The sequence below is a fragment of the Thunnus albacares genome, chromosome 19 (genome assembly GCF_914725855.1).
Source record: "Thunnus albacares chromosome 19, fThuAlb1.1, whole genome shotgun sequence".
NCBI classification, from domain to species: domain Eukaryota; kingdom Metazoa; phylum Chordata; class Actinopteri; order Scombriformes; family Scombridae; genus Thunnus; species Thunnus albacares.
Window position 1 is genome coordinate 13266041 of NC_058124.1, and position 26486 is coordinate 13292526.

General features: G+C 41.7%; 2 protein-coding genes across 45 annotated transcripts in view; both read right to left on the minus strand.

Moving 5' to 3' along the window:
• Positions 1-396: 396 nt before the first annotated feature.
• ubp1 (upstream binding protein 1) lies at positions 397-15371 on the minus strand. 6 transcript variants are annotated; one of them, XM_044335357.1, is made up of 18 exons: positions 15084-15369; positions 14062-14351; positions 13303-13711; positions 10032-10183; positions 8619-8695; positions 8424-8529; positions 8223-8329; positions 7918-8070; positions 7664-7774; positions 5834-5941; positions 5398-5504; positions 5236-5290; positions 3414-3507; positions 3221-3311; positions 3001-3119; positions 2753-2895; positions 675-726; positions 398-560 (listed from the first exon to the last, which is right to left on the minus strand). In XM_044335357.1, exons 3-18 carry the CDS (start codon positions 13416-13418, stop codon positions 523-525), a joined length of 1629 nt encoding a protein of 542 aa, XP_044191292.1. In that variant the 5' UTR covers positions 13419-13711; positions 14062-14351; positions 15084-15369; the 3' UTR covers positions 398-522. The 6 variants fall into 6 exon arrangements, with proteins under 6 accessions (XP_044191294.1, XP_044191292.1, XP_044191288.1 ...); XM_044335353.1 differs by having other exon boundaries at positions 13303-14351; XM_044335356.1 differs by lacking the exon at positions 14062-14351 and having other exon boundaries at positions 15084-15173.
• A 3770-nt stretch (positions 15372-19141) lies between these two features.
• clasp2 (cytoplasmic linker associated protein 2) overlaps positions 19142-26486 on the minus strand; it is a 60286-nt gene continuing 52941 nt past the window's right edge. For all 39 annotated transcript variants that reach the window (XM_044335352.1, XM_044335323.1, XM_044335351.1 and 36 more), the window contains 10 exons: positions 26067-26210; positions 25823-25966; positions 25507-25613; positions 24401-24542; positions 22530-22710; positions 22238-22431; positions 22017-22145; positions 21601-21807; positions 21228-21344; positions 19142-20122 (listed from right to left, as the gene is read on the minus strand). In XM_044335352.1, the coding sequence (XP_044191287.1) occupies positions 20045-20122; positions 21228-21344; positions 21601-21807; positions 22017-22145; positions 22238-22431; positions 22530-22710; positions 24401-24542; positions 25507-25613; positions 25823-25966; positions 26067-26210 (1443 nt within the window). In that variant the 3' untranslated portion in view covers positions 19142-20044. The remainder of the gene's footprint in view (positions 20123-21227; positions 21345-21600; positions 21808-22016; positions 22146-22237; positions 22432-22529; positions 22711-24400; positions 24543-25506; positions 25614-25822; positions 25967-26066; positions 26211-26486) is intronic.

Genomic DNA, 26486 nt, shown 5'->3' on the forward strand with positions numbered 1-26486 from the left:
TCTTCGCCACACAGAACCATATAAAAGACAAAAAAAAAAAAAAAAACAAAAGCAAAAAAAACAAAACAATAAAAATAATAAAACCAAAATACATAGAACATTAGTATCTTTCCCCTAAACCCTGTGCCTCCCAGTCTCTCCTCTTTTAACTAGTCTCCTCCGTTAATAGTGTTTTCAATATGAAACAGTGGACACACCCATGTCAGATTCTAACATTTACATGGCTTAGCGCAGTCTCTCTGCTTTCCATCCGGCAATCATTTAGAGAGAGAGAGAGAGAGAGAGAGAAAGAAAGAGAAAGAGAGAGAGAGAGAGAGAGAGAGAGAGAGAGAGAGCGAGAGAGACAGAGAGAGAGAGAGAGAGAGAGAGAGACAGAGAGAGAGAGAGAGAGAGAGAGAGAGAGAGAGAGACAGAGAGAGGAAGTAGAGGAGTAGAGGCAGGGAGGGAGGGAGGGAGGGACAGAGGGAGGCTTCTGCTCCAAAACAGAGGGTGGAGTATTAGTGACGCCATCTGTCCTCCTCACTACTTCAGGATTAGATGGAGTCCCTCGCCCAGTTCATCTGGAGGGGGAGACAAGTGCCATAAAGGAAGAAGTCCATTAAAACCTCATCAAATAAGGATCTATTAATAAAATGCCACAGTACAGCGAGACAAGACGCGCTCTATGAACTCACCTTCGACAGTGCTGATCAAAAAACAGCTCTCGTCAGGCAAGTTGTAAACCATCTGGAGAAGACAAAAAAACAAAAGTGCAATGCTTCAGTTTATCAAATATTGTTGTTTTAGAAGTAACTGTCATGAATGGCTGACAACAGTACAGTATGTGTGTCAGACTGTAAATTACATGCAAATAAGTGACGCTGCGGACTGTGGAGTTGTTGTTCCTGGTTAGATAGCACACAAACTAGTGGCAGACTGCTTGTTTCTTCCTCCCTGCAGAGTGATGGAGTCTCCGGCCATCTACTCTTACTCTCCACTCAGCCTTTATTTTTGCATTTCAAGTACAATGTGGAGGGTCTTACTGTTTTATAAACATGCATAAGCAACATTTCGCTCTTACTGTCTTTTAATGGTAAATTTAGACAAAAAAAAAAAAAAAAAAAAAAAGGAAAAGTTTTGGCCTCTTGTGGGCAGTGCAACAAACTGTAAACACTACACTGACATATCACCTTATAAAGAAAGTTTGGCGAGGTAGCAGCTAGTTGCCTTTTTACACATCAAGCAGACATGGAGCAACTGATGAGACCAATATTAGCTCTCCTTTTGGCTTTATTTTATGTACTGTATGTCCTTTTTGTGCTTCGGTTTTGCATGTTTCAATTAGTGTCTAACAACGCAGCACAATGTTGTCTTATACACCCATATTTCTATTAATAGTCCCCATTTCATTGCTTTGAATGTCTTGTATCATGTGTTTCTGTATTGCATGTTTTAATTAGTAGCTGACAATGTATTATAATGTCCTGCATGATATTTTTGACTTACATTCTCTTTCACTCTTCTCTTTCTATTAATTTTCTAATGTGTGTAAATTACCTCAATGACTAAGTAATTTTAAATTTTTTTTTTTTTTCTTAAAGGTGACTTTGTCTGTGCAGGATGAAAAATTCTGGCACATTAACAGCAATGTATATTAATGTGCACTGCCGTTAAATAAACCAATAAATAAAAATAAATGAATAAAGCTCAACTAACTCCTGAGAGAAATATCTGTCTCTTTAACTGCTAAATAATAAACTATGTTCATCTGTTGGTTGCTAACTTTGTCTGCTGTTTGGCGCTGGGCAGGTAGTGTACAGCAGGTTTATCAGAGCTTTTATTTTTTACAGAATACAGCTGCCTGCTGCTGCAGAAAAGAAGTGGGGTCGACAGTGAGGTTAAATCGAAACACTAAACTGCGAGCCGTAAAACAGTAACAGCAGTAAACAGTGAGCTGAAAATTGCTTCAAGGCTCCATGGCTGCAAGGAACTATAAAACTGGATGAAAAGTCTCTGTTGGTTCATCGTTAGGAGGGACCCATTTCACAGTGGATAGTTGTTTGACCCATTGTTACTATAAAAATACTGAGTGAAGCAGCTTTAATTTCATTTTACTTGTATCCATCAGCTGTTGTAGAAAATCATTCAACTCCTATTCACGAGTTTACTGTAGAGTGCCGGTTTAACGAGGCATGCCTGCACACTGGTGAACTCAGAGACACAGAGCGGATCTGAGTCGGTCAGCTGACCCACAGCAATGACAGGGAAGAACTTTTATACAGTAAAACAAAAGCAGTGATCAGACTGTATGTAAATAGTGAGTACTGTAAGGCAGTGATCAGACGGGATGCAAATACAGCTGGGAACAAATGGTGAGAAGGGGGAGCGGGAGATATTTGAGCTTCACTGTGCAGCATTTACATTCAGACCTTAGGGTGTGACACACAGTTGGCATATCTCAAGATCAAGGGGCCAAACCAGCAGGGGGCAGGAAGCTGCTGCTGCTCCCAGGTGGGCAGGACAGCACATCAATAAAATATATCCCAAAAAGCTGAGTGATTAAGGTAATCATCAGTATCCATGACGATGGTTTTTCCTGCTTATGATAAGAGAGTGGTGCGTCCCACAGTTTACCTTTTTAATTCCACCCTCCCACTTCACAAAGAGTACCCTCCACTGCTGAGAGTGTGATACTCTAAATGCTAATGGAGAGGATCCATTTGGCAAAGGGCTCTCTGTGTGTGTGTGTGTGTGTGTGTGTGTGTGTTGTTACCTGATCACTAAGCAGGATGTGTATGCCTGTAGGACCCTGTCTGTACACCTGGTTGATATTTCCCAGTGGAAGGCTGCACACACACGCCATCTTGCGGATCAGTTCTGCTGCTGTCAGCTCCTCTAGATACAGAGCGTGGTACACTGCACAGACACACAACGCAGAGGGAGAGAGGTTTTAAAACTACATCCGTCCATTACTCCATAAATGTCACGTTGCTATCAGTCGCACACACAGAGCTTCTTTACCATGTAAACTAGGGGAGATGCTGTGCTCTCCATTTTCATTGCTGCTGTGTCTCTCCAGCAGGGGGCTCTCCCGAGGCGACTCCTGACAGACGTACACCGTCAACCTTGGACGCACCGATCTACACACACAGAAAACAGTTTCACGCACTGATAAACACTGTCAGCTTAAAAATGCTCATAGAGGTGGACACAACCACACACACACACACATGCAACACACCTGGATTTAAGTGCATTGAAGAGTCTGATCCCATCTGCTGGCCCGCAAATCTGGACCAGGTCGTCCCGGGTTAACTTCAACAAATCAGAACCTGTGCAAAGAAGACGGAGGACCGGTCACTTATGCTGCAGATGTTACAACATTACATCTGTGTTTTCAGTGTGTGTGTATGTGTTAGACGATGTGTGTGCACCTGAGAAGTGAGAGAAGAGCCGTGTGTAGGAGTTGAAGCGGTTTTTCAGAAGCCACTTCTGGGCGTCCTGTATGGAGGCAGTGGGGCTCAACTGCTGCAGAGGGCACACAGGATGTCAACACATTTACACAGATTCATCCTAGTTTTACTTTCACTCATTCACTGGAATCATCCATCTATTAATGTCTGATGTAACTAGTGCTGCAAGTAATTATTTTTGATATTGATTAAACTACCATCTATTTAATCCCTTGTGTGTGTGTAATGCTTAATGACAACTGCTAAAAAAAGAAACTGAAGTGAAGATTCTTCAAACCATTATTTCATCATTTTCTGTCAAATCACTGTTTTGTAGTGTCAGTACCAGACGTGACCACAGTAGCAGTCTAAAATGTGTTTTGCTCATTGTTCCTTCACCTGCATGTTTGAGCTTCACTGTGCAGAATGATGTATGTGCAGATGTTTGACACTAGAAAGCTGTTTTCACATTCATCCGCTGAAGGAGGAACGTTTCTCTGAATGAGTGAGTGAAAGGGTGATTTGTGGCATCACAACTAGTTTGGAGCCAAACCTGGTCTAGTATGCAACTGGATATAATGGACCAGTGGAAACATGAAGCCTCCAGTGCACAAACACTGAAAATGGACTTTACAGTGGAGTAACAGACATCCTGTGTCCAGAAGTTAACTTTTGGTTTAGCTGCAGGGTCATTTTTATTCTATCTTATCTTCTTTTTGTACTCCTTTTAATCCTTTTTTTATGTGTCTTCTTATCATCTTTTTATGCACCATTTCTTTTCTTAATGCCTTTTATGTAAAGCACTTTCAATTGTTGAAAAGGTGCTACAGAAATCATCTCGCTTTGCCTTCTGAAATGAACAATATTTGCATATTAATAGATTCTGGATTTTTAAATGAGGGAGAAGGAGGAGATGTGATTTTAATGAGGTAATTCAATTTTTGGATATTATTATTCTAAGCAGATATTTTACAACATGTCTGGAAGGGATCTTTAAATAAACATCTTCAGTGTTGTGGAATATTAATAAAAATGAGTAAAATCTCATTCACAACGGCATATTAAACAAAACAATGGAACGACATAATGTGAGGTCACTTATAACATATTGTAGTAAACTGAATTGGGACGCCGTGTATCAGTATATGATACAGCAGCAAAGCAAATGACTCAAACGGTGTAACAGGCATTTTCTTACTATGACAAGTCTACATGTCTGCTGTGAAAAAGCACACGTGTTACTAATAACATGAACAATGGCTCCTTCAATTCAAGTGTCCCTGTAAGCCATGACAGTTTTGACAGTGAGCCAGGATGCACAGTACCAGCATCCTGATGCAGCTAAATGGAATTCAGCCATTATTTTTTTTATTGTTTGCATCTGTACTTTTCCTACTGTGACACATTAAAAAAAATCTCCAGTGGAAAAACACCAAATTAATCTTTCATTCTTTAAAGGACCAATGTGTAAGACTTAGGGGGATTGATGGCCAGAAATGGAATATAATATTCATAAGTATGTTTTAATTAGTGTATAATCACCTGAAAATAAGAATCGTTGTGTTTTTGTTACCTTAGAATGAGACCTTTATATCTACATAGGGTCCTCTTCCACAGAGGCCACCATGTTGCACCGCCATGTTTCTACAGTAGCCCAGATCGGACAAACCAAACACTGGCTCTAGAGAGGGCCTATTCAGTTGGTTGCAATCTGCAACCTCACTGCTACATGCCAATAAATCCTACACACTGGTCCTTTAACCTCTGCACCAGTTCCTACAAAGTTCGTAGATTGCGGACTAACCTCTGTGTTGCCATGGCTGCCAGGGTCTGCCTGGTGATTGGGAGAAGAAGAGTCACTGGAAAACAAGAGAGAACAATTAAGAGAGGTGAGAACAACACACAACTCATTTAAAAGGCCAAACTGCACGCGCACACACGCACACACGCACACACGCACAGTTACCTGTCCGGTACTGAGGAGGTCGTGTAGGTGGACAGTGGGGTGGAGGTGAAGGAGGGAGTAGCTGCCTGGTTGGTGCTGACGTAGGCGGTGTCTGGCCAGGGTGAGCACTGAGAAAAGACACACACACATCTAAATACTCAATCATTATATCACAACTGATGACATAAGTTATTTACATTGAACTCCAACCACCCAGAAACAAAAGCTTAAGGGTTGAGGGAAAAGTGTAGATTGGGAATTTAGCTTTGCGCCTCTCTATCCCACCTTACATCAAAGAGACATGATCTGCAAAAAGGCATTATGACATCCCGTTCCCAGCAGCTGAGGGTCTAGTGTCTAGAAGCTTCACACTAGTGTCTAAAAAGGGGGGAGGGCAGATTGTGAATGGAGTGATGGGGAGGGGGAGGAGTGGAGGAGAGGAGAGCAGGGTGCTTACACTGCCTCTCTTGGCCAAGGAGTCGCCACAGTCAGCGGGAAGTGTCCGCTTGCTGGACTTTTTCAGCTCGTGGTCACCCGCATCCTCTATGATGGGCTCAAGCCTCGTCTACATACAGACACACAGTAGAAGTTAGCCAGCCTCACACACACACACAACCAGTAACCCCGTGAACACACTCCATCACCTGATAAATGACCTGAGGGCAGTCTAACTGTGCCATACAAGTGAGTGAGATGTAGAGCTGCAATGATTAGTCGATTGATGGAAAGTTCACTGACAATTTTATTGAGATATATATATATATATGAAAAATTGTTTAATTAAGCAAAAATGTGAAATTTTGTTGCTTTTCTTCATCTTACATTATTGTAAATCTAATATTTTGGGGGTTTCAGCTGTTGATTGGACAAAATTAAGACACCTAACCAGCAGATTAATCCATAATAAAAATAATTGTTAGTTGCAGCCCTAATGAAATGTAAACTATATTTTTCGGGGCACACTGTGACAAAACCTTTAAAACACATTCTAAAGACTAAAACACATTGATCATTTTTTTTCACATTTTAGCTCATTTACTACACATTTTACTACCTCACCCGACATAAAAACCATCTCTGCTAACGTTGTAGAAATTAATTAAATTTTGTGAAATAAAACATTTCCATTCAAGAAAAAAGAGCAGATAATGTCATACATTTAAAGGGCGTGGCTATCGTTAAGGTTGTCGTCTACACACTTAACTGATAACGACATGCGTCAGGATCTAGGTGGCTTACCGTCACTGCTAAACAATTTACTTGGTGAAACCTTGTTTGTTGTGTTGTGAGTCTTATTATTGCTGCCATTTTCCATTTTCCAAAGCATACCAGACACCATCCTCTCTTCTAAGCAGCCACCGGTTTCAGTTCATGTCACTGCAGCTTTAAAATATACGTGCAGAGACTTCAAAACATGCTATGACACAGCTAATCCATCACAGTGAGCAATCAGTCGACTTGATGTTTTTATCGAAGTTGTGTTTCCACAATTCGTAATTTCCAAAAACACAGCAGTGCAGCAGAGAGTTTTAAAACCTGCAGTGTTTTATTGATGTGCCTGTTAGCAGCTCCGCCATCAAACATCTGTGACTCAGTTGCTGAACAGAATTTAATTCATGAGCTGTATGTTGTGAATGAAAAAACAACAAAAAAAACCCCTAATTTTCTTCAAAATGACACCATTCAGTCATGAAACCAGTCACTTAGAGCTAAAACAACAGTCAGAAAATTAATCGGGAACAATCTTGATGATTGATTAATAGTTTAAGTACTAATAAAGCAAAAAGTTAGTTAATTCAAGCTTGTAAAATGTGAGGATTACTGCTTTTCTATCTCTTATATTGTTGAAAAATAAATATTTTTGGCTTTAAAAATTTGTAAGGCATTACCTGGACTCCGAGAAACTGTGATGGACATTTTCTGACGTTTTATACGTTTAAAACTCATAAATATAATTTATAGATGATTGAATAATGACAATTATAAGTTAAGTTGCAGCTCTACCAATAGCTGTCAGGAAATCTAAGGCACTGGCAAATGCTTAGGAAAATGGTTGGCAGTACTGATTTTGGGTTTTATCAATAAAAGTGACTTGAAAACACCAGTATGGTTATTTTTAACCCTGTAGTGGAAACATATATTTTAACATGATAGCCCCCCAAATGTAAACTGAGCCTGAGTGCTTGCTAGTACTATAGCCTAGTTAGTGCTGAAGCATGAAGTTCGAAAGAGTTGTATAACTAGCGTGAGATGTGCTGAGAAGGCCTGACAGCAGCTGCATACTGACCTCTGACAGGATAGTGGTATCATAAGAAGGCTGGTACTTTTCCTTCTCTTGAGCTGTGCGCTTCTCCATCTTCTCCCTGTCTGTCTTTTGTTTACGATCTGCCCCCTTTGGCTAAACGGCAGAGAGAGGAAGTGGAAAGGAACGGGACAACAGATTTAATTGCTGTGAGTGTCGACACATGAGGCGTCAAAGAATGTCAACATAATTTCAGTCAGTGGAAAAACTTCCCCTCATGAGAGCACGAGTGTGTGTACCTTGAAGACTTTGATTTGGCAGGAGGCTGAGTGGAGGTGCTCTGTGTACTCTCCACTCTCTCCCTGGGCGAACGTGTCAATCTGGATCCTGAAGGGGACGCCCTTCTCTCCGCCGTGCTTCCTGGGAGTGAACTCTGTGCTGATGCAGTGCACCTGCAGATGGCCGGGGAGACGAGAGTACAAGTGTTGTCAAAATATGTGTTTGATGTGGAAATTCAGTGGCACGCTCAACAGATGGCACAAAAAGAGAATTCATACAGTTTGTGTGTATGTGGTTTGTGTCAGTGAGGATGTGGGTGTGTTACCTGCACAAAAACAGAAGCTCTTTTGTTTAAGTCCCAGAGGAACTCTGCAGCGTTAAGCTGGGAGGGGTGAGTCTTCGGCTCCACAATGCCCACTGACATGGGGATATCTGTCTCACACGAACACACGCACACATATTTGAACTCCAAATACATACACACATGAGACGGTTAAAGTAAACATTTCTTGCCAGGCATCATTACCGATGTCAAGGAGACGGTCGCCAGGACGATTCCACTTCCAGCCCTCCAGCTGCTGGTGCTCTGTGTACTGCAGCCGGCGGTCATGGAACACCACTCGCACTATGCTCTGCACACAAACACACGTCCTCGTAGGTATAAACTGGACTTTGCTTGCTAGAGGTAAAATCTTTCTTCAACTGACTGGATTTTTCTCACCTTCACCATCTTGTTATTGAGCTCTGGAAACTCCCCTGTTTTCCTGTTGTCCAACAAACGCACCTCGTAAGACTGGCCTGAGAGAGAGGAAGAGGGAGATCATAGAAAGAAAGAAACCTGATGAGAGAGTGAATGTAAATATTCTGTGTAATGATCTCTTCGACGAGTATCGGCTTTGTATGTTACGTGATTTAGGTGAGAACTTGAAGTCCCGGGATCTAAACGTTCTGTTCTTTGTTTCCTCCATATCTCTGACAAAACAATCAATTCCAGGACTTCCTAGGTCAATTGTCTTGGGAAAAAAACTTTGAAACAACAAACTGCTTGCAGTAGACAGCTTTTAAAAATGGTGGTTTTAAAACACAGTGGGGTCAAGCACGCTCAACCTCGGGTCATCAGTAGGAACTACCACTTGAGCTGGAACTTCTGTGGGAGCAGGAACTTAATTTAGACGCAGGTTCCTCTGGTTAAAATGCAGGTCAGTTCCTGAGTCTCTACATGTGACTGTGAAGTTCCTGTGGTGGAAAAGGGCGACATTTCCTTTTTGTTTTATTGCTCATTATACAATGATTTAAAAGCCTTTGTTTTTCTTCTAGTTGGGTGCCTAAAAAAAGACCTGAGTTGTGTTATAGGTGTGTATTTTTTGTGGCAGACTTTATTTGTAGATGTTGAGACAAATGTCTTGGTTTGCAATGTATTTTATTCATTTTACTTGCTTTATTTGTGGAAATTCCATCAAGGTTATCATGTGAGTACATCTCAGATATATTGCCTCTGAGTAAGTCAGTAAATGATGGCATCATAGGAAAATTCCCCTCTTGACCAAACCCCCGCAAAAGATTAAATGTTGTTGCTGCATATTAGCAGCACCAGCCATTCTGTAAATTAATTTTTTTTTATGTATGAATTCTGTTAAATCCTCTGTATTCCCATGAAAATTGGGCTCAAAAATTGACAGCTTCTGTCCTGCAGTTCACACGTTTCCGCTTCTTGTTAGAAATAGACTGTTGCTAGTTCCTCCCTTTTTGTTAATCCTTTTATGTTCTATTAAATTAAGTAAATCTCTGTTTGTGCCATAAAGGAATGTAGCAGAGTCAAAGCCAAACTGGTGACACGCAACATTAAACTGCAAAGTAGAAGCCAAAAGAGGCTGCCATTCACCTCAGGAAGGTTTTATTTTACAGTAATTATACTAATGTGCAATAAATTAATGTGGTAATTTATTGATGTAAAAATGATAGAGGGTGTAGCCCTTGAGCACAAAGATGTGGTTTGTTTACAGATCACAATCCAACACATAAGCCTTCATGTGCAGATTAGTAATCTAAATTTTAGAAAGTAAAAAAAAAAACAAAAAAACCCCCCCAAGTACAAGCAGGACTTTCTCCTGAATGCACGTATTGTGCGTCTCACCTTGGTTTAGGTATGTGAGCGTCTCGTCGTGCAGCTTGACAGCAGGCGAGGTGGCGGCACACAGCACATACTGGAATGGGGGATTTTTGGTCTCGTTTTCAGGAGGAAGGCTGGAGTCCTCCTGCTTAAAGATTGGCAAAGCCAGCACATCACTGCGAGAGAGAGACAGAGGGAAGAAAGACGAGAGAGACAGATTGTAAACATGGATACGATGTGGAAACGACAAGCAAGAAAACAATTAACCCTCATAAAAAACAAGTTGTGACACGGCTTAAATCGTTTATGCATGTAGAGCTAATTGGTGCTGCATTTCTCAATCATTTAAAAATGGCTTTTTTTTCCCCTTTAAGTTTATTAAAAGCTCTGGGCTTTTAATAAATCACTAACACCATGTGGGATCCATCTTGATGGCGACATAATCACCGTGACCTCCAGAATATATTCCTCAAGATTGGATGTTTTTTTGTTTTTCCCACTTTGCAATTACCTCACATCAAAATGGATTATGCCATTTAGCAAACTGTTGCATGCTCCATTTTTGGCTGGACTATACTTTACCTCCTCATAGTGTGGAATTATTAAACGGCTTATTTTAGAATAAGCTCTCTATCGATCAAATGGCTCTCTTATTATGTATGCATGAGACTGCAGCAGGATAAATGAACAAAAACACCCAGAGATAGCCTGAGCTGCTGACACACACTATCTCTCACACTTGGCAGCCACTCTAGACAACCAAGCCGTCCTCAGCTCACCCTGACAAATGCTGCGGGAGTGTCAATGAGTGCACAGTGAACGGGAGCATGTGTGTGTGTGTGTGTGTGTGTGTGTGCACGCTATCCATGCAAAGAAATGTAGATCATGGCATCTCATTACCTGGAAAACTTTTTGGCAAGTCTCTAAACTTGAGCCATACTTAAAAAAAAAAAAAAAAAACAACTTGACAGTTTCAAGACATTCCTTCAGCACCTTCCTCCAAATCTGTTTCCAAACACAGGCTTCCAAACAGCAGCCTTCAAGATTTATTCAGTCTTAAATCACTTTTCTCTCGACCGCTTGCTGGTGTGTTTTCTCTGCAGAGTGGGTGCTCGGACGGTGCCAGCCTGGGTGCCGCAGCCCCGTTTAGCCCGGCTGCCCAGGAAAACTACATCTGCTTCCTGAAATCTGAGGAGCTGGTTCCACAGAAACACACTGAGACATTCTGTTCCTACCAGCTGCTGGCTCCAAACATGCCCACCCCTACCCCACAGATAGCACCACCCCTGCAGCCACTGACACCACACACACACACAGACACTCTCGCTAATTCACATACATGCAACCCATCACTTGAGTATCTGTAAACTCGCTTACTCTCATAAGAGACTGGCACACACATGTCTACGCATGCAGATAAATGCATGGCGCTAAAAGCAGATGGCCGAGGAGGCAGCTGATAAGATACATGCATGTCCTGCGAGATTCTTGCCTTCGTCACACACATATCATTACCTCCTGTAACCTTTTACATTATACAGGCCAAACATACCAACAGTTACGGATGGTTTCCAAAACCACCACCGTTATGTCAACAGTAGGGCTGAGCAATATATCGATATCGTGATACGAGACTAGTTATTGTCTTAGATTTTGGATATCGTAATATTGTGATATGACATGTGTCGTTTTTTTCCTGGTTTTAAACGCTGCATTACAGTAAAGTGATTTTTAATTTTCTGAACTTACCAGACTGTTCTAGCCGTTCTATTATTTGCCTTTATCCGCTTAATATCCACATTACTGATGATTATTTATAAAAAACCTCATTGTGCAATTATTTTGTGAAAACACCAATAGTCATCACTACAGTATTGTCACTGTATCGATATCCAGGTATTTGGTCAAAAATATTGTGATATTTGATTTCATCCTTATCGCCAAACCCTAGTCAACAGAATCCTTCTTTACCAGCTAAAACAACAAATTAAGGAAACTTTCATACAACCTTCACAGACAGATCATCAACAAGTTATCCTGACTAACCGGCGTTATTTTGCTTTCATGAGATTCTATGTTTTAGAAATGATGGAATAACCTCAGTGACTAAGATATGTTGCAATAACCATGTGTCATTAGAGTGAACTGTAAACACTGAGGGTGAATATTTGTTGCTGGGCTGCAGGTATTTCCTGAAATGTGAGCATAGTGACGTGTGTATCTACCGGTGCCAATACTATACCTGCGCTGTCAGTACTGATATCATAACAATACTTTTTCCGATAGCTCAGTTTGGGGAATGTGAAATATGCTGCACTGCTTACGGTAGCAGTGGTAAATAACGAACTCAGCCAAAAAAAAAAAAAAAAAAATACAATCTTGTTTAAAGTTGTAACAGTGTTCTGATTTCCATGAGGACATATCTGATCATAGAATAAATAAACAAGCCATCTGATGCAAACTCCTGTTACTTAACGCTTTTATACACACTTTGATACTGGATGCTTACGACACATTACAGTTGGTACTCATAAAGTATTGCGGTTGGATACTCAGCCCTGGTAGCTATGATGACACTGTTCCTCTTGTTTAGACTGGAAAAATCATGAGATGATTAATGAAAACCTTTGGAGTGGAATAAAACAAGTCAGTAAAATCCAAATGGCGCAAAGACAATCTGACTAAATGTTCATAACCATGGTCATGAAACACCTATCACCTATTATATCATTAATGCAACAGAACAGTTGGACACAAAATCCTCTTTCATATCCAAATGGGTGGTCCAGTGTATCCTGTATTGAAAGAGAGCATCTGGCACTCATCTCTCCAAGTTCGTTTACTCTTTTGGGGGACTTTCCTATCAAAAAGATTCAAATCAGACCATTCAACTCAGACACAATGTACAGCATTTTGTTCCCACATACCACTGGCCCTAAAGCCAGTCTAAGGGGCCAAAACAGGGCCTTTCCTGTACACTTCCTCTGTGTTATCTTGAAATGTACCCAGAGTTTAGGGTCTCTTTATGGTAAACACAGGATGAACTGATATAGCTGTCTTTTCTGTGGGGTTTAGAGAAATTATTAATCTTTGTCCCTGATCATGGCACCCTGCAGCGACTGCCCTGCTCCAAATCCCAAAACAAAGAGAAAGCCATCACACCCAGTACAAAGGGAATAACACACACAGGGAGGAGAGGGGGAGGGCTGTAGTGTTAACACTTGCAGACAGACTGTATGTTCTTTTCTCTAAAGCTGAGAAGCCGGAGAGTTGGCATGTCGGCTCCGTGTCTAACCTCATGCTGTAGGCTCCAGCCCCCAGCTCCTGCCCGATGCCGGACAGGCTGGCATCGAAGTCGTGCACCAGCCCCGACTCGATGGTGGCGTCGTCCATCTTCAGCACCCAGGCCATCGGCCCCAGCTCCTTGTCCTCTGCTTCTACTCGGGGGGCCGCCAGCTTGCTTTCAGGTACGAGAGACAGGTCTGCTAGCGAGGAGGAGGAGGAGGAAGAAGAAGAGTGGGCTCTCTGCAGCTGCTGAGTGACACCGCGGAGAGGAAAGTTACGCTGCTAGCCCGTTAGCTGCTCCTTCACAAGCTGGCCAGGAGAATCGGTAGCTTTCCACAGAGGCTGCATGCATCGCCATTATCTCCACTCGGGGTCACTTTTGGGGGGCTCTTGGGGTTGCTCCACAGCTGGCAGACTGTCTGAAAGTAGCGACAAGTTAGGGTCCGCTCAGCGAGCAAAACGTTAGTCGTGACTGAAAGATGCGAGCTGGTTGTCAGCATGCTAACGTTAGCTAACAGCTAGCGAGCTTTACGAAGGCATCTTAAGCAAGCTAGCGTGAATATAGCAGCTTCGTTTGAGTCTTAAAGCAGTCTAGCGAACGTTAGCTCAACGAAACGCAACAAGCAGAGCGGATATTGTTTTAGTCCACACGCCGCCGCATCCCACGCAGCGCCTGCACAGCTGTTGCTACCTAGCTATCAAGCTAACTAGCATCACTTTGCTCTTGAATCGACTGATGTCCGGTGAGCTACGCGTAGCTCTCCTGTACCGTCCCAGCGCGCTCTCCTCTTCTCATCGCGGTGCTGGAAACACCGCTAAGGCTCCCAGTCTTCGACACGCAGTCCTTTAACCATCCAGAGTGCAGCGGTTGACACAAAACCAGGCATCAACATGGCTCCCGCAGCACACAGACACAGACCCGTTGCTCCGTGCTGCCAGGACGTCGGACAGCCAATCAGAAGGCGCCTCCTGGGCCCAGCGCAGGGTGATTAGCCAATCAGCGGCCTCCTAGCTTGCGTCATTGTGTCCAACTGTAGTTGCGCTCCTGCCTCCCATAAACTATAATAATACATCTACAAAGTTATTAATGTCAACAAAGATGAAATAATGATGCACATACATGCCTCTTGCTTTACTCACAGACATAAATAACTCTTACGAACTAATAACAGGGCGCTAATTGATCTTATCAATAGTAAAATTAAGCAATAACCAAAATAGTTATTCATTAACCTGATAAGCGACGCTGTCCCACCCATGGGACACTTAAGGCTTGGCATTACTTTCAGAATCACTTTTACTCATTCTGACTTCCTGGTTGTAACCTTTTATCTTTTTAAATGAGACCAGGGTTATAAATGTAATCAAAAGGGTTGAAAAACAGTAACCTTCTTATTTTGGTGCCTGGTAAGAGGTTAACATGTCTTATAGTCAGTGATGGAAAGTAACTAAGTACACTTACTCAATTAGTGTACTTTTGTACAATTTCGAGGTAGTTGTACTTTACTTGAGTATTTCCAATTGATACTACTTTATACTTCCACTCCTCTACATTTAAGTTGGAAATATTGTACTTTCTACTCCACTACTCCTACATCATAAAGCTTTAGTTACTTTACGGGTGAAGATTTGACACAATGGATAATATAACAAGCTTTTAAAATACAACAGACTACTGTTCTTCCACTGTAGATTATAGAGCGCTTAGAAACACACCCGCACTGTGACAGCTCAGAGGCCATAAACCAAACAAAATAAACATTTCATTTTACAGCTTTGTGAGGGTCATACCGTGTGTAACTGCTGCCGCTGTATCTCTGTACTGGGGCTCGGAAGTTTTCAGTGTAAGGCTGCCAGAACAACATGTTGCTGCAGTAAAAAGTCTCACTCCTGCTGCAAAGAAACACGACTCAGCCCGGTACCGAGGAGGTCCCAGCATGAGCTCATGGCTGTTCAATGTCAGTGCTGAAGAGAAGAGTCCACACAAGCTGGTTGCAGCCTTGCTGAGTGTCCCCCTGCGCTCTCTGGTCAATAATTATCCAGAGGTCGGACCCTGGTCAAGTGTCTTGGTGGCAAAGTTTTTTTCTCCGAGCAGGGCACACAAGCTATTTCGGCTCAAAGGGGGAAGACCCGCCTCATGAGTTAATTACTGTCGCCCCTGTCTGACTTCTCAACAATTCAGGACGCGAATAGCAACACATTGTCAACATTTAGTAAAGTAAAGATAGCGCAAAATCCGGCTGGGAAAGGCAACATTAAACACTTCTGTGCAAATATTAAATTATGCCTCTCAATTCCTTTACATTTTGAGTAACTTGTAAACAGAGGTGGAAGAAATATTGAGATACCCAAAAACGACTAGATCTCTGCTATATATTGTTGAGTTGTGTACTTAGAAATATCCTAAATGTTTCCAAACCCAGAGAAATACGTAATTTTAATAAAGGTTACAGTCATTGACTGTATATAAATATGGACGTAATGACCCCAAAAGTGAAGCCAAAACATCTGGATCGCCCCCTGGTGGCTGGCTGCAGTTCAGGTCATAAGTCCCGCCCCTCCATGTTAGTAGATGGGACATGCACCAAACTAAACAGTCAAAGTACACGTCAAATAATTTTTTCCCAAAGGTGGTTTCTGTCAATTTAGGTTGTTCTTGTCATGCTTATGTTTTTACAAGTGCCCATTTTTCTGATGTTTGTTTGAAATTAGTTATTTGACAATATAAAAAGGGGCCTGACGTCATGATTGACAGCTGTGACAGCCGCTCTCAAACCTCCGTCAGGCGGCGGGACTCTGGCTCCAAATGACGTCACACAAGCAAGATGGCAGCTTCGGGGAAAGGAGATGTTTTGGCTTCACTTTTGGGTAGCAATAGGAAGTGAAGACGCGTCGTCCATATTTATATACAGGCATGGTAACGGTCCGTTTCATTTGGTCACCTGTCAATGGCGTCATATCCCCTTTGCGCATGCGTCAGCGTTGTGGTTGTTTGCCAGAAGCTGTCATTTTTATCCAGTTTTAAGCCACATTTTTAAGATATACTTTGTAGATATTGGTCATTTTTAACTATATCTTTTAACTGGATGAAGTATTTCAGTTATCAGACATCTGAATCTTAAGTTATCAGAGAAACAAGCTGAGCAAACACTGAGCAATGCTCGACTCGCAGCCCCTACAGACGTTCTCTGTCCCCTGAAAAGTGTGGGAGAAACACTGATTTTTAATGTGAAACTGCTTTAATTCAATGTTTTTACTGGTTTTAATCACCGGGTCTGTATGTTTTGGAGAGGAGACCTCTGCGGATAATTCAGCTTCCAGTAAAAACCTCCGGAACGATGAAGGAATCCTAACCGGGAGAAGCTGACTGCAATGAAGGCAATGGTGGCTGTTTAACAATTAAAACAACTCTCAATAACACACACTACTTCACATCATCAAACTGTCTTTTGTTATTGTTTTGATCGAGAGACCTCTAGTGGCAGAAAATTACACATTGTGCATTTAAAGATCCCCTCCAGACATGTAAAATACACTCATTTGAGTAACAATTTCTGTCTGATATGGTTTTTACACACAAAAAAGTTATTTTGCTAAAATCCTTAAAATTACATCCACTCCTTGTAAGATGAATATTGGACTAAGACTGGCTCCAAACTATTTGTGATGTCACAAGCTCGTAGGCCAACCTCAAAACTGGATTTTCAATGAGCACAGAGAAACTTTCCACTTTCAGCAGATAAATATGAAAACATCCTTCTGGTGTCAAACTCTGCACATACATCATTCTGCACAGTGAAGCTCAAATATCCAACTGTAGGAAAAAGAAGAAAAAAAATGTTTTTAAGTGTGGGGGACAGCACTTAAAAATAATGGTATTACTAGTAAAACCGGTAATACCATTAGTCATGCAATTCATTTTTAAGGCAGAAGGACTCCTTTCAGTGTTATATTATTATAAACATGCTGTATATTATATCATTATGGTGGTGCATTAACATGTAAGCAGCATTTTAATGTAGCTGGTCCAGATTAAGCTACTGTTGGGCTGTTTAATCCTTAACAATGCATTTTCTTTATAAATTGACCACATTTAACATTTTGCATGTAAAATTGAAGCTGCAGAATAACTGAACTGTGAGATAAATGTAGTGGAATAAAAACTACAATATTTCTTTCTGATTGTAGTGGAGTAGAAGTAAAAAGTAACAAGTACTCACATACAAGATAGTGAAGTGCAGTATTTGAGTAACATCACAAGTCACCACTGAATGCCACCACTGAAATGTAATTTAATATGTTTGCCTAAGTTAGGTAATTGTTTTGACGACATACAGAGTATTAATATATACAGTATGCAGGGACTTGGCAGGAGGTGAGTGCTGGGAAGCCAGGAGGTTTACAGGTCAGACTGGTACGGTATCTGGGACCCTGTTTAGCTGCACATAAATTTACAGCCAACAGAACAGATGCATACATAAAATTCAGCACCGGGTTCTCAAATAGCGATGTTGCATAAGACATAAATGTCATTTTTAACAGCAGATGTCTGGATTAACCCACTTGTATTAACCAACACATACTGTGCAGATTTTCCTGTAGATTTCTTTGAGGCAGTTTCTGCTGTATGTGACTCTCTAACACCAACTAATCAATCATGGCTGAGTCCACTTCAGAGCCAAAACAAAGTCGAATAACTGATTGACAGAAATTCCATCTGCAAATATTTTGAAGACATTTCTCAAGCAAAAAAGCCAAACATTCCCTCGTTCCAGCTTCTCAGTTGGGATTTAGGAAAATGCGATGTACATTTTTCACCAATTTCTGACATTTTATAGACCAGATGATTTATCAGTTAATAGAAAAATAATTGGTAGTTGCAGACCTAAGTGGTTCCCAACATTTTGGCTTGTAGCTCTTTAAAATAACCATCACAGATTATGGATTTGAGTTGTGGGCAGTGTGAGCAAATAGGGATTTTTCTTTCTTTCATTTCAATGATTTTAGAGGCCAGAGGATGTGAAACCATCCAGTACTTTACAACAAAAAAGGCAAAAACTAGAAGAAAGTCAGAAAAAATAAGCTTAATTTTTTTGTAACAGTTTTTTCTTTCTTTTGTATCTCATTTAGTCATCTGGTGACCCTTCAGATTTATCTCACGACCCTTTGGGAGCTCTTGACTCTCTGGGAACCACTAACATTGAATATAACACTTCCTGTGCGCAACAAGGTAAAGGCTGTAAATAGCAGATATGGGGATATTATTGCTTTTCACCATTTGACTCCATCCCACTACGAAAATCAAAAGAGCCAGGGCTTGTCATGAACTGTACACGTTCTTTATTTTAATGTAAGCACAGCTTTGTAAATGCACAGAGGAAACACAACAGTGAAAACTAGAATGTTACAAGAGGAAGGAAAGAAAGACACGATGAAGAGGAGAAGAGAAAGGGTGACATGACGGTTTTTTTTCCAGAGCTGTAAATAATACATTTCTACAAATTTCTCAGCAGAGAAAAAAAAATAAGTGTGAGAGAGAGAGATAGAGAGAGAGACTACTTCACGCGCAACAGAGAGAGAGAGAGAAAATAAAAACAAGGATGGGCACAGGTGCGCGCATGCACCCCCCTCCCACACAGGGACTCTCCTAAATGACACTGTTATTGGATATTCCATTTTAATATCATATATAGATACATATCCACTATGTGATAATAAGCCATGTCCTGCCATACTTCATGTAGCAAGCAGCACGCATCCATCTTTCCGCCCAGTGTTGCCCAGAAGTGGACTGACCCGAGATGAGCTGGGAGAAACGGAGTACACTGTGGATTTTTTTCTAAAAGGGGCGGACATTGTTCACATTAATTTAAAATCTCAGTCACACTATTCTGACTGTGAATAGGACCCCGATAAAAAGATCTTTTTAGTCTCATGCATAGCCAAGCACATAACGCCTCCTATACTTTGGAATCTGCCTATGTACTATATTTGCTATGAGCAGGCATGACCCACTGTGACTCGCGTTAGTGCTGTGCCGGGTTGGTCGTACCTTTTAGGCTCATCAGCACCTTTTAGAAAGAGAGAACGTGTGTGTGTGTGTGTATGTGTGTGTGTGTGTGTGTGTGTGTGTGTGTGTGTTTGTGTGTGAGAGAAACCTCCAAATATTAAAAACTGCTGCAATAAAACCTCATGGCATTAAAGAAATCCAAACTATGACACAATGTAAATTTACATTCCTGTCTAACTGGCCCTGTTGTTCCAGCAAGGAACGAGACGGGCAACCATTCGTTCATCTCAGCCCCCCCCACCCCCCCTCGCTATATCTAGATCTTCAGAGGGGATACTGTCGTGTTAGGAAGAGGGCCAATGGATATGAAGGAGGTGGAGAGGACGGACATCTTCATCCTTGAGTGATTAGTGACAAACCTGGGACTGTATGTGTGTGTTTGTTGATGCTTAAGCCAACTTGAAGAGTTCGGTTCAGTGAGATCAGGGTGGATCCTCAGCGATGGTCAAGAGAACTACAACACCTCCTCCAACTCCTCTCTTCTGCATCTTGCAGTGGGGGCGGGAAATGTACAGTATGAGGGCTGTGTGTACTTATATTTATGCAGTTTGCTCCTTTTGAGAGCGTGTTAGGATGTGTGTTTTTGTTCTCGGTCTGTGTGGGTGTGAGCTCATGAGCAGATGTTTGTTTGGTGGGCAGAGTTGCAGTTCTGTGGTTGCCCTGTAGGAGGGCGCTGTGTCTCCTATAGGCCCTCGGTTGGGGGTTCACTGCCGCTGGAGCCGGACTGGGCACGCTTGATGTACAGATTCAACAGCTTCAGCTGCAGGTGACGACAGACAAACAGAACAGAGGATGGAAACGTCAATACGTGAAACTCTACAGGTTGCAAGGAAGTGATATTTGGTGGATACTGAGGGGCAAATCCACATCGCAAACCAGTCAAGTAGAAACATAGTTCCTCAAGAATGTTATCATGCAAGACCTTCACGTCTTTACATGGCACATTATTGTAGAGCTGCGATGATAAGTTGATTAATCAATTAGTCAATCGAAGGAAATTAATCACCAACTATTTTGATAATCGATTAATAGTTTTGAGTCATTTTTTGAGAAAGAATGGCAAAATCCTCTTGTCCAGCTTTTCAAATGTGAATATTTTTTGGCTTTTTAAGTCTTCTATGATAATAAACTGAATATCTTTGGGTTGTGGACTGTTGTTCAGGACAAGACACCATATTTTATGTTGCATCTTGGGCTTTGGGAGACAGCAATTAACATTTCACTATTTTATGATATTTTACAGACCAAACAACTAATCAATGAACTGAGAAAAATATCATTAGTTGCAGCCCTAAAGTATTGCATTTTAACAGGTTAAAATATGGAGTCTTAAGACTTTAAAAGCATGTAAATGTGTTGAATTTTCCAGCAATGTTGACTCATGTTTCCATGACACTGACTTGCACCGCCAGGCTCCCCCCTCTGGGACAGATGAGTCTGAAGCTGATTAATTCTCTACTGATCTTAACTCAACTCCTTCATACAATTCATTTTTCCCAGACTCTCATGGTTTTGCTTGTTATATAACATTCTATTGTAACATCTTTTAATAATAGTAGTGGAATGAAAAAGTTTAATCAAATATTAGTTTTGATTGAGAAAGAAGCATTACAGTGAACGGAGGGCAGTACGACTGTATTGCCACACTGGTTTCCTTAAATCAAGTGTACAACATACTACATTTAAAATGTGAACATGCCTTTAAGTTAAGATGCAGGATTTCAATCTTTTAAGACGCCAGTATCTTGGTGTGTAAAGACAAAGATCCTGTGTAGTAATATGCACTACAGACGATTCATTTTTAGCCAACTGGCTAACTGATACTGATGTAACTGACAAGGCTTTAAAAAGTCAGGTCCGGTCACCTTGCTGCTGGTGAGTTGGCTGAGGTGTGGTTTGAGGTCCTCTCCTATCACTGCGTAGATGGCCACCAAGCAGAACACACATGCTTTCCTCACGCTGCTCTCAGAGTTGTCATAACCCTGTTCAACCAGATAAAATAGATTACAAACCTGCAGAACACTTGGTGCAAAACAAAGGAGTCAGAGAAAAGTATAAACGAGAAAGAATGTGTGTGGGTTGTGTGTGAGGGAAGGAGCTGAATTAGTTTTACAAATTCTATGACAGAAAGTAAGAGTTGCAGAGAATACAGAAAAGCTGAGAGGCTTTATTTAAAACTAACACTCTACTGCAATAGATTAAAGAACAATATACAAGCTGTGTGTGTGAGTATTTTACCTGTATGAGTCCTGGTACTATCTCAGGCAGCATGCTCATCAGGCCCTCACGAGGAACCCTCTCAATCACCTTGGTCTGCATCTTGATGGCAGCTAAGTTAATGGGGTAGTCAGCTGACTGAATGATGGGACACAACACTTTGATACACTGGTCTGGACTGATGGACAACGCCAACATGGCTGCCGTCTCCTCTGCTGCTCGAACCACCTGCAGGAACACAATCACAATGAGTGTAGAAGCATAAAGGATGATTTGGGCTTGGATTGCACATAATTTGTCAACTGTGTTAATCTAATGGAAATGAACAGTATATACTTTTGTTTTGATGATTTAGCACCATCTCTTCTTGGTCTCTGATGGTCCCACAATAAAAACAGCCCTTAAGTAAACTAATGTGTGTGTGTGACTCTGTGTACCTCCTTGTGGGGGTCTTTGTGTGCCTCCAGGGCCTTCATGATGGTGAGCTCTGCGTAGTTCTTGAACCTCCACGGCTGCTTGCTGAGAATCTCCCTCAACACCCGCAAAGCCAGCGTTCGGATCACATGCTGGGAGAATGAAAAAGACTCGAGTTTAAAAGGAATGTAGCGTAGCCTATTAGCATGTCGTTATCACAGACTTTAGGTGAGCGTGTGTATACCTCTCTGTCCCCCATCGTCTCGAGCAGGAGCAGCAGGATGGTCTTGAAATGTTCGTCCCACACCTGTAGGGTGTTCTCGCGAATCAGCTTCAGCAGCTCAAACAGCGCCGCCTTCCTCTCCTCAATGCGCTCGTTGTGATTGGACAACTCCTTCAGCAGCTCGGCCACCAGCTCTGATTGGTCCAGGCTGCTATCTGCTAAGACAACAGACACAAGGGACTGAAAAAGTGTTGTACAGTGTGTCTGTGTTGTTTTTTTTTTTTCTTCCAGGTGTCAGAATGTGTTTGCGTACCGTCAGTGAGATGCTCAGAGTCGTCCAGGCTGGTGTCTTTGCGGCTGTGTTTGAAGGGAGAGTCGGAGAAGTGCTCGCGGGCTCCTCGGGGGCTTGAGGAGAGCAGGGGGGTGTTGAGGAGGGAAGTCTTGTTGTCCAGAGCCATGCGGCCGCCGTCCATGAAGTCTGTCCCGCTACCGCCCTGCAGGACGGAGACAGAATACAAATTGTTATGTTGGGGGAGGCTGGGACTATTTTGTATTCAGCGGGTACAGATGTTGGTTAAAGCAAAAGAAACACAAACAATCAGTTTCACTTTCTTTGTGTGTTTATCTAGATCAAAATGTTGGGTGAAGCTTCCTTTGTTTTTACATGTTGTTCTGTAGATGTGATGAAAACAACTCAGTGTTTGGATGTGTGAAGGCTGACCCATGGTGAACTACAGCGGGGCAGGGTGAAGAGGTTTAAGCTGCTCTTGTTTCTGTGTATATTTACACTCAAACCACTAAATGCCACTATCTGCGTGATAGTTTGATGAGTCAGGTGTGCTGTGATTGGCAGGCTGAGGACATGTGGGCTGATTAGATTTCAGATGTATCTCATGGGGAAAATGTCAGGAGGTCACACCTCTGTACTAGAGTACACCATGTCCTTACTGCAATAAGACCTGACATGACGTCTTAAGTCATAAATTTGGACTGAAGAAGTACATTACCAAGACAAGTACTTGTGAAATTATTAAAGAGGGGCTTTCTTGTTGAGAAAATCCTCGGGGTGTGGTTTTCAACAGCCAGGAAAATAACAAACAATAAACATGATTTTATCAGAGGCCTGTGGTAGATTAAGTTCAGTCATCAGTCCCATAAACACTCAATGTAAGCTTCTCAGTTCCCTCACAGGGGGAGTGGTGGAACAGATTGGATATCAGGGTCACATACAGTACAAGTAGCTAGGTCTGTGTGTGTATGTGTGTGTGTGTGTGTGTGTGTGTGTGTGTGTGTGTCTATGTAAGGCTTAACTAACAAACTTTAATTTGGCTTTACACCTTAAAAAGGATCAGACTGTCGATTTTCTACATTTTTCTTATTGTCAACAAATCTCATGCGCAGAACCAAACTAACAATGAACTCATCTTACTTATAAGTAATGTGTGTGTATCCAAAGTCTGATATATCCTATTCCTCTGTGCCATCAGGTCTTTATATTTATTGATGTTAGTCATAATTCTGTCTCGAAGTAATGTATTAAAACAAATATTGCATCATACTAAGACTCAGGTATTGCATTAAGTCCAGTATTGTACAATTTTAAACAATACCCAGCCCTAAACATGGTCGGCTGTGACATGTCAGTACAGAAGGCCCCCTGTTGCACAACACGACACAAAGTATTATCAACATAGGGGAATTGTGATTTTAATGGATGCAGGCAAATTTCTCTTTTCCTTCTGCTTTCTCCAACACTTCTACTTTTTTTAATTTGTCAAAATGTTCTGCTAGCTTCATCAAACTAAACTACAACAACAAGCTCTTTCATGAAAAGAGAAACACACAAACTAGTTTTGTGGAGTTTCATGAAGGAATTCCCCAAGAGTTTGGTAATTTTTAACCGTACTCCTCAACACCATGACACTTGTGATGCCGGCTGCTCTCCTTCACACAGTTATCTGTAAATGTTTCACTTTTGTTCTCATTCAAAGTCACGGCACCATGACCCGTTACGTAAAATCTTACTTACATACAGAGATATAGTTGATAATTACAAAAAACCTCCCATCCTTCACAAGAATATTTTACAGCTGTATCACTTCTCTATCAGCCTTGATAAACATACATGTACACATGCATGCATCAAACAACACACACAACATTCCTTTCCTCTGCTCTACTCACCTCCTCTCCCTCCCGTCGTTGAACCGGTTCATTCATGTCCTCCTGGCTGCGGACGCTGAAGTTCTGAATCGCCTCAGTGACACCTTTCAGTGAGCTGTAGATGTCCTCCGAGTTCATGTTCTCTGTGTCGTAGTCAAAAGCACTGCGAACACACAAGGACACACTAGACTGAGCAAAAGCTTCATGATTATATAGCCGTTTATACTCTTACTGTACATCAGGAACAAGATCAATAAACTGATCAGGAAGGCAGGATCCATTATTGGCTTGATCCTTGACTCGCTAGAAGTGATCGTTGAGCAAAGAACGTGTAGAATAATGTGTAGGAGGCTCATGAGTGTTACGCAAAATGAGGATCATCTAATGTACAATGTTTTTAGCGAGCTCAAGAGCTCTTCTAGCGACAGGCTTGTTATGCTCAGGTGCTCTTCAGAGAGATTCAGGAAGTCCTTCGTACCTGCTGCGGTGACGTTTTTTTTAATGAAAACTGTCGACTGTCCTGTTGATGATGACGATGATGATCTGATGTTGATGACTAGGATGGTGGTTGTACTGAGGATTGTGGTAATGTTGGTGTCCATGAATATGTTGATGTCATATATAACCACTAACATATACTAGTGCAGTCACACTGATGTTTGCACTATTTATTATGGTGCTGTGCTCTCCCCTTATTTTATACTGTCTTGAGAAGTGTGTCCGTTTTTCCTTTTGTCCTACCTGTTGTCTGTCCTATGTGTATGTTGGCACTCCTGCAGGATTAATAAAGTATTTCATATCGCGTCTATCTTGACTTGATAAAAAGCTAGAAAAACAGCATTTTACATACAGAGCACGACTAATTGTCCAAGAACATTCATGGAAATAAGTTAACTGTGTTTAAATAATATCCTGCTGACAAAATAACACATTAATGGATGAAACCATCAGAGAGAGAAGTTTGAAAAGATGGATAAAGGAGGAACTGAAGCACACTGCCTCAAACTAACTGAGTTCATCTGGTTCTGTGTGTTTGCTAATGTGTCAATGGTTGTTAGATGGATTTTCCATTCTGATTAATTCAGGTGAGTTTAGTTTATTTAGACAAGACTTTGTGTGTGTGTTACCTTGGTGAGGGGGTGTTCTGGGAGGTGTTGGTGGGGGAAGTGACTGGGCTGGACCAGCTGGCTGGAGAGCGTGGGGTGTGGCGCGTCAGAGGGCTGCCCATTGGTGCCTGAGGAAGTGACAAAAAAACAGAGTTGACACAAAGACGTGTTCCATTAATGTCAAAGTATAATGATTTACAATCACTTGTGTCACAAGTAAGACAAATGAACCCCTCTTAACTGTACTGTAACTGTCAGGAGTGTGTGTGTGTGTGTGTGTGTGTGTGTGTGTGTGTGTGTGTGTGTGTGTGTGTGTGTGTGTGTGTGTGCGTGTTACCTGTGCAGCGTTGCCAGTGTTCTTCAGATGGTTTTGAAGCAGTTTGGTGGCTCCATCCTGAAAGGTTTTGGGCAGAGCTGCCAGCAGCATAGTGAACTCTGGAGTGTTGAGCTGGAAGAGGGAAATTAGCACCGACTGTGCTGCCTGTAACACAAAATACATCCCTCTCATTTAGAACGACCTGCGTGAACCAAAGAGGACGGCAATTGTTTCCAGTAACACAAGAATTAACTGTGGTCAGTACCTTTCTGACATCAGAGCTCTTGGGTTCAGTTGTCCAGGTTATAATGCGGGAGACGGCCAGCCGAGTCTCACTGGAGTTCACAAAGTCAGGAGCATCCATCTGTAACGTCAGCGTCTCAATATACTTCAAAATGGCCACCTTCACCTGGAACACACATTTATACAGACCATTAGATAACATGGTTGAAACCACAGAAACTGTACAGCCAATATTCAGCTGTAAGTACAAACACAGTGTCAACAAAACTACAAAGATACACATGAAAAATGGAGCATCAACGTTCACAGTCAGCATGTACAACAACCAATGATCTGATGAATCAGTGAGAGACGATCAAAGTGCATTCATGGACATGCTTTACAATGCGGGGAAACCAAGTGAATAAAAAAATAAAAAAACAAATAAAACAATGACAAATGA

What these genes read in the sequence shown, in the direction of transcription:
- ubp1 (XM_044335357.1), bottom strand. Translation starts at nt 13,418, where the DNA reads ATGGCCTGGGTGCTGAAGATGGACGACGCCACCATCGAGTCGGGGCTG. An exon ending in TCAATAACAAGATGGTGAAG is followed by an intron (nt 8,530 to 8,618) that starts GTGAGAAAAATC and finishes GTTTGTGTGCAG; the next exon opens with AGCATAGTGCGAGTGGTGTT. An exon ending in ACCTCCTCAGTACCGGACAG is followed by an intron (nt 5,291 to 5,397) that starts GTAACTGTGCGT and finishes CTTGTTTTCCAG; the next exon opens with TGACTCTTCTTCTCCCAATC.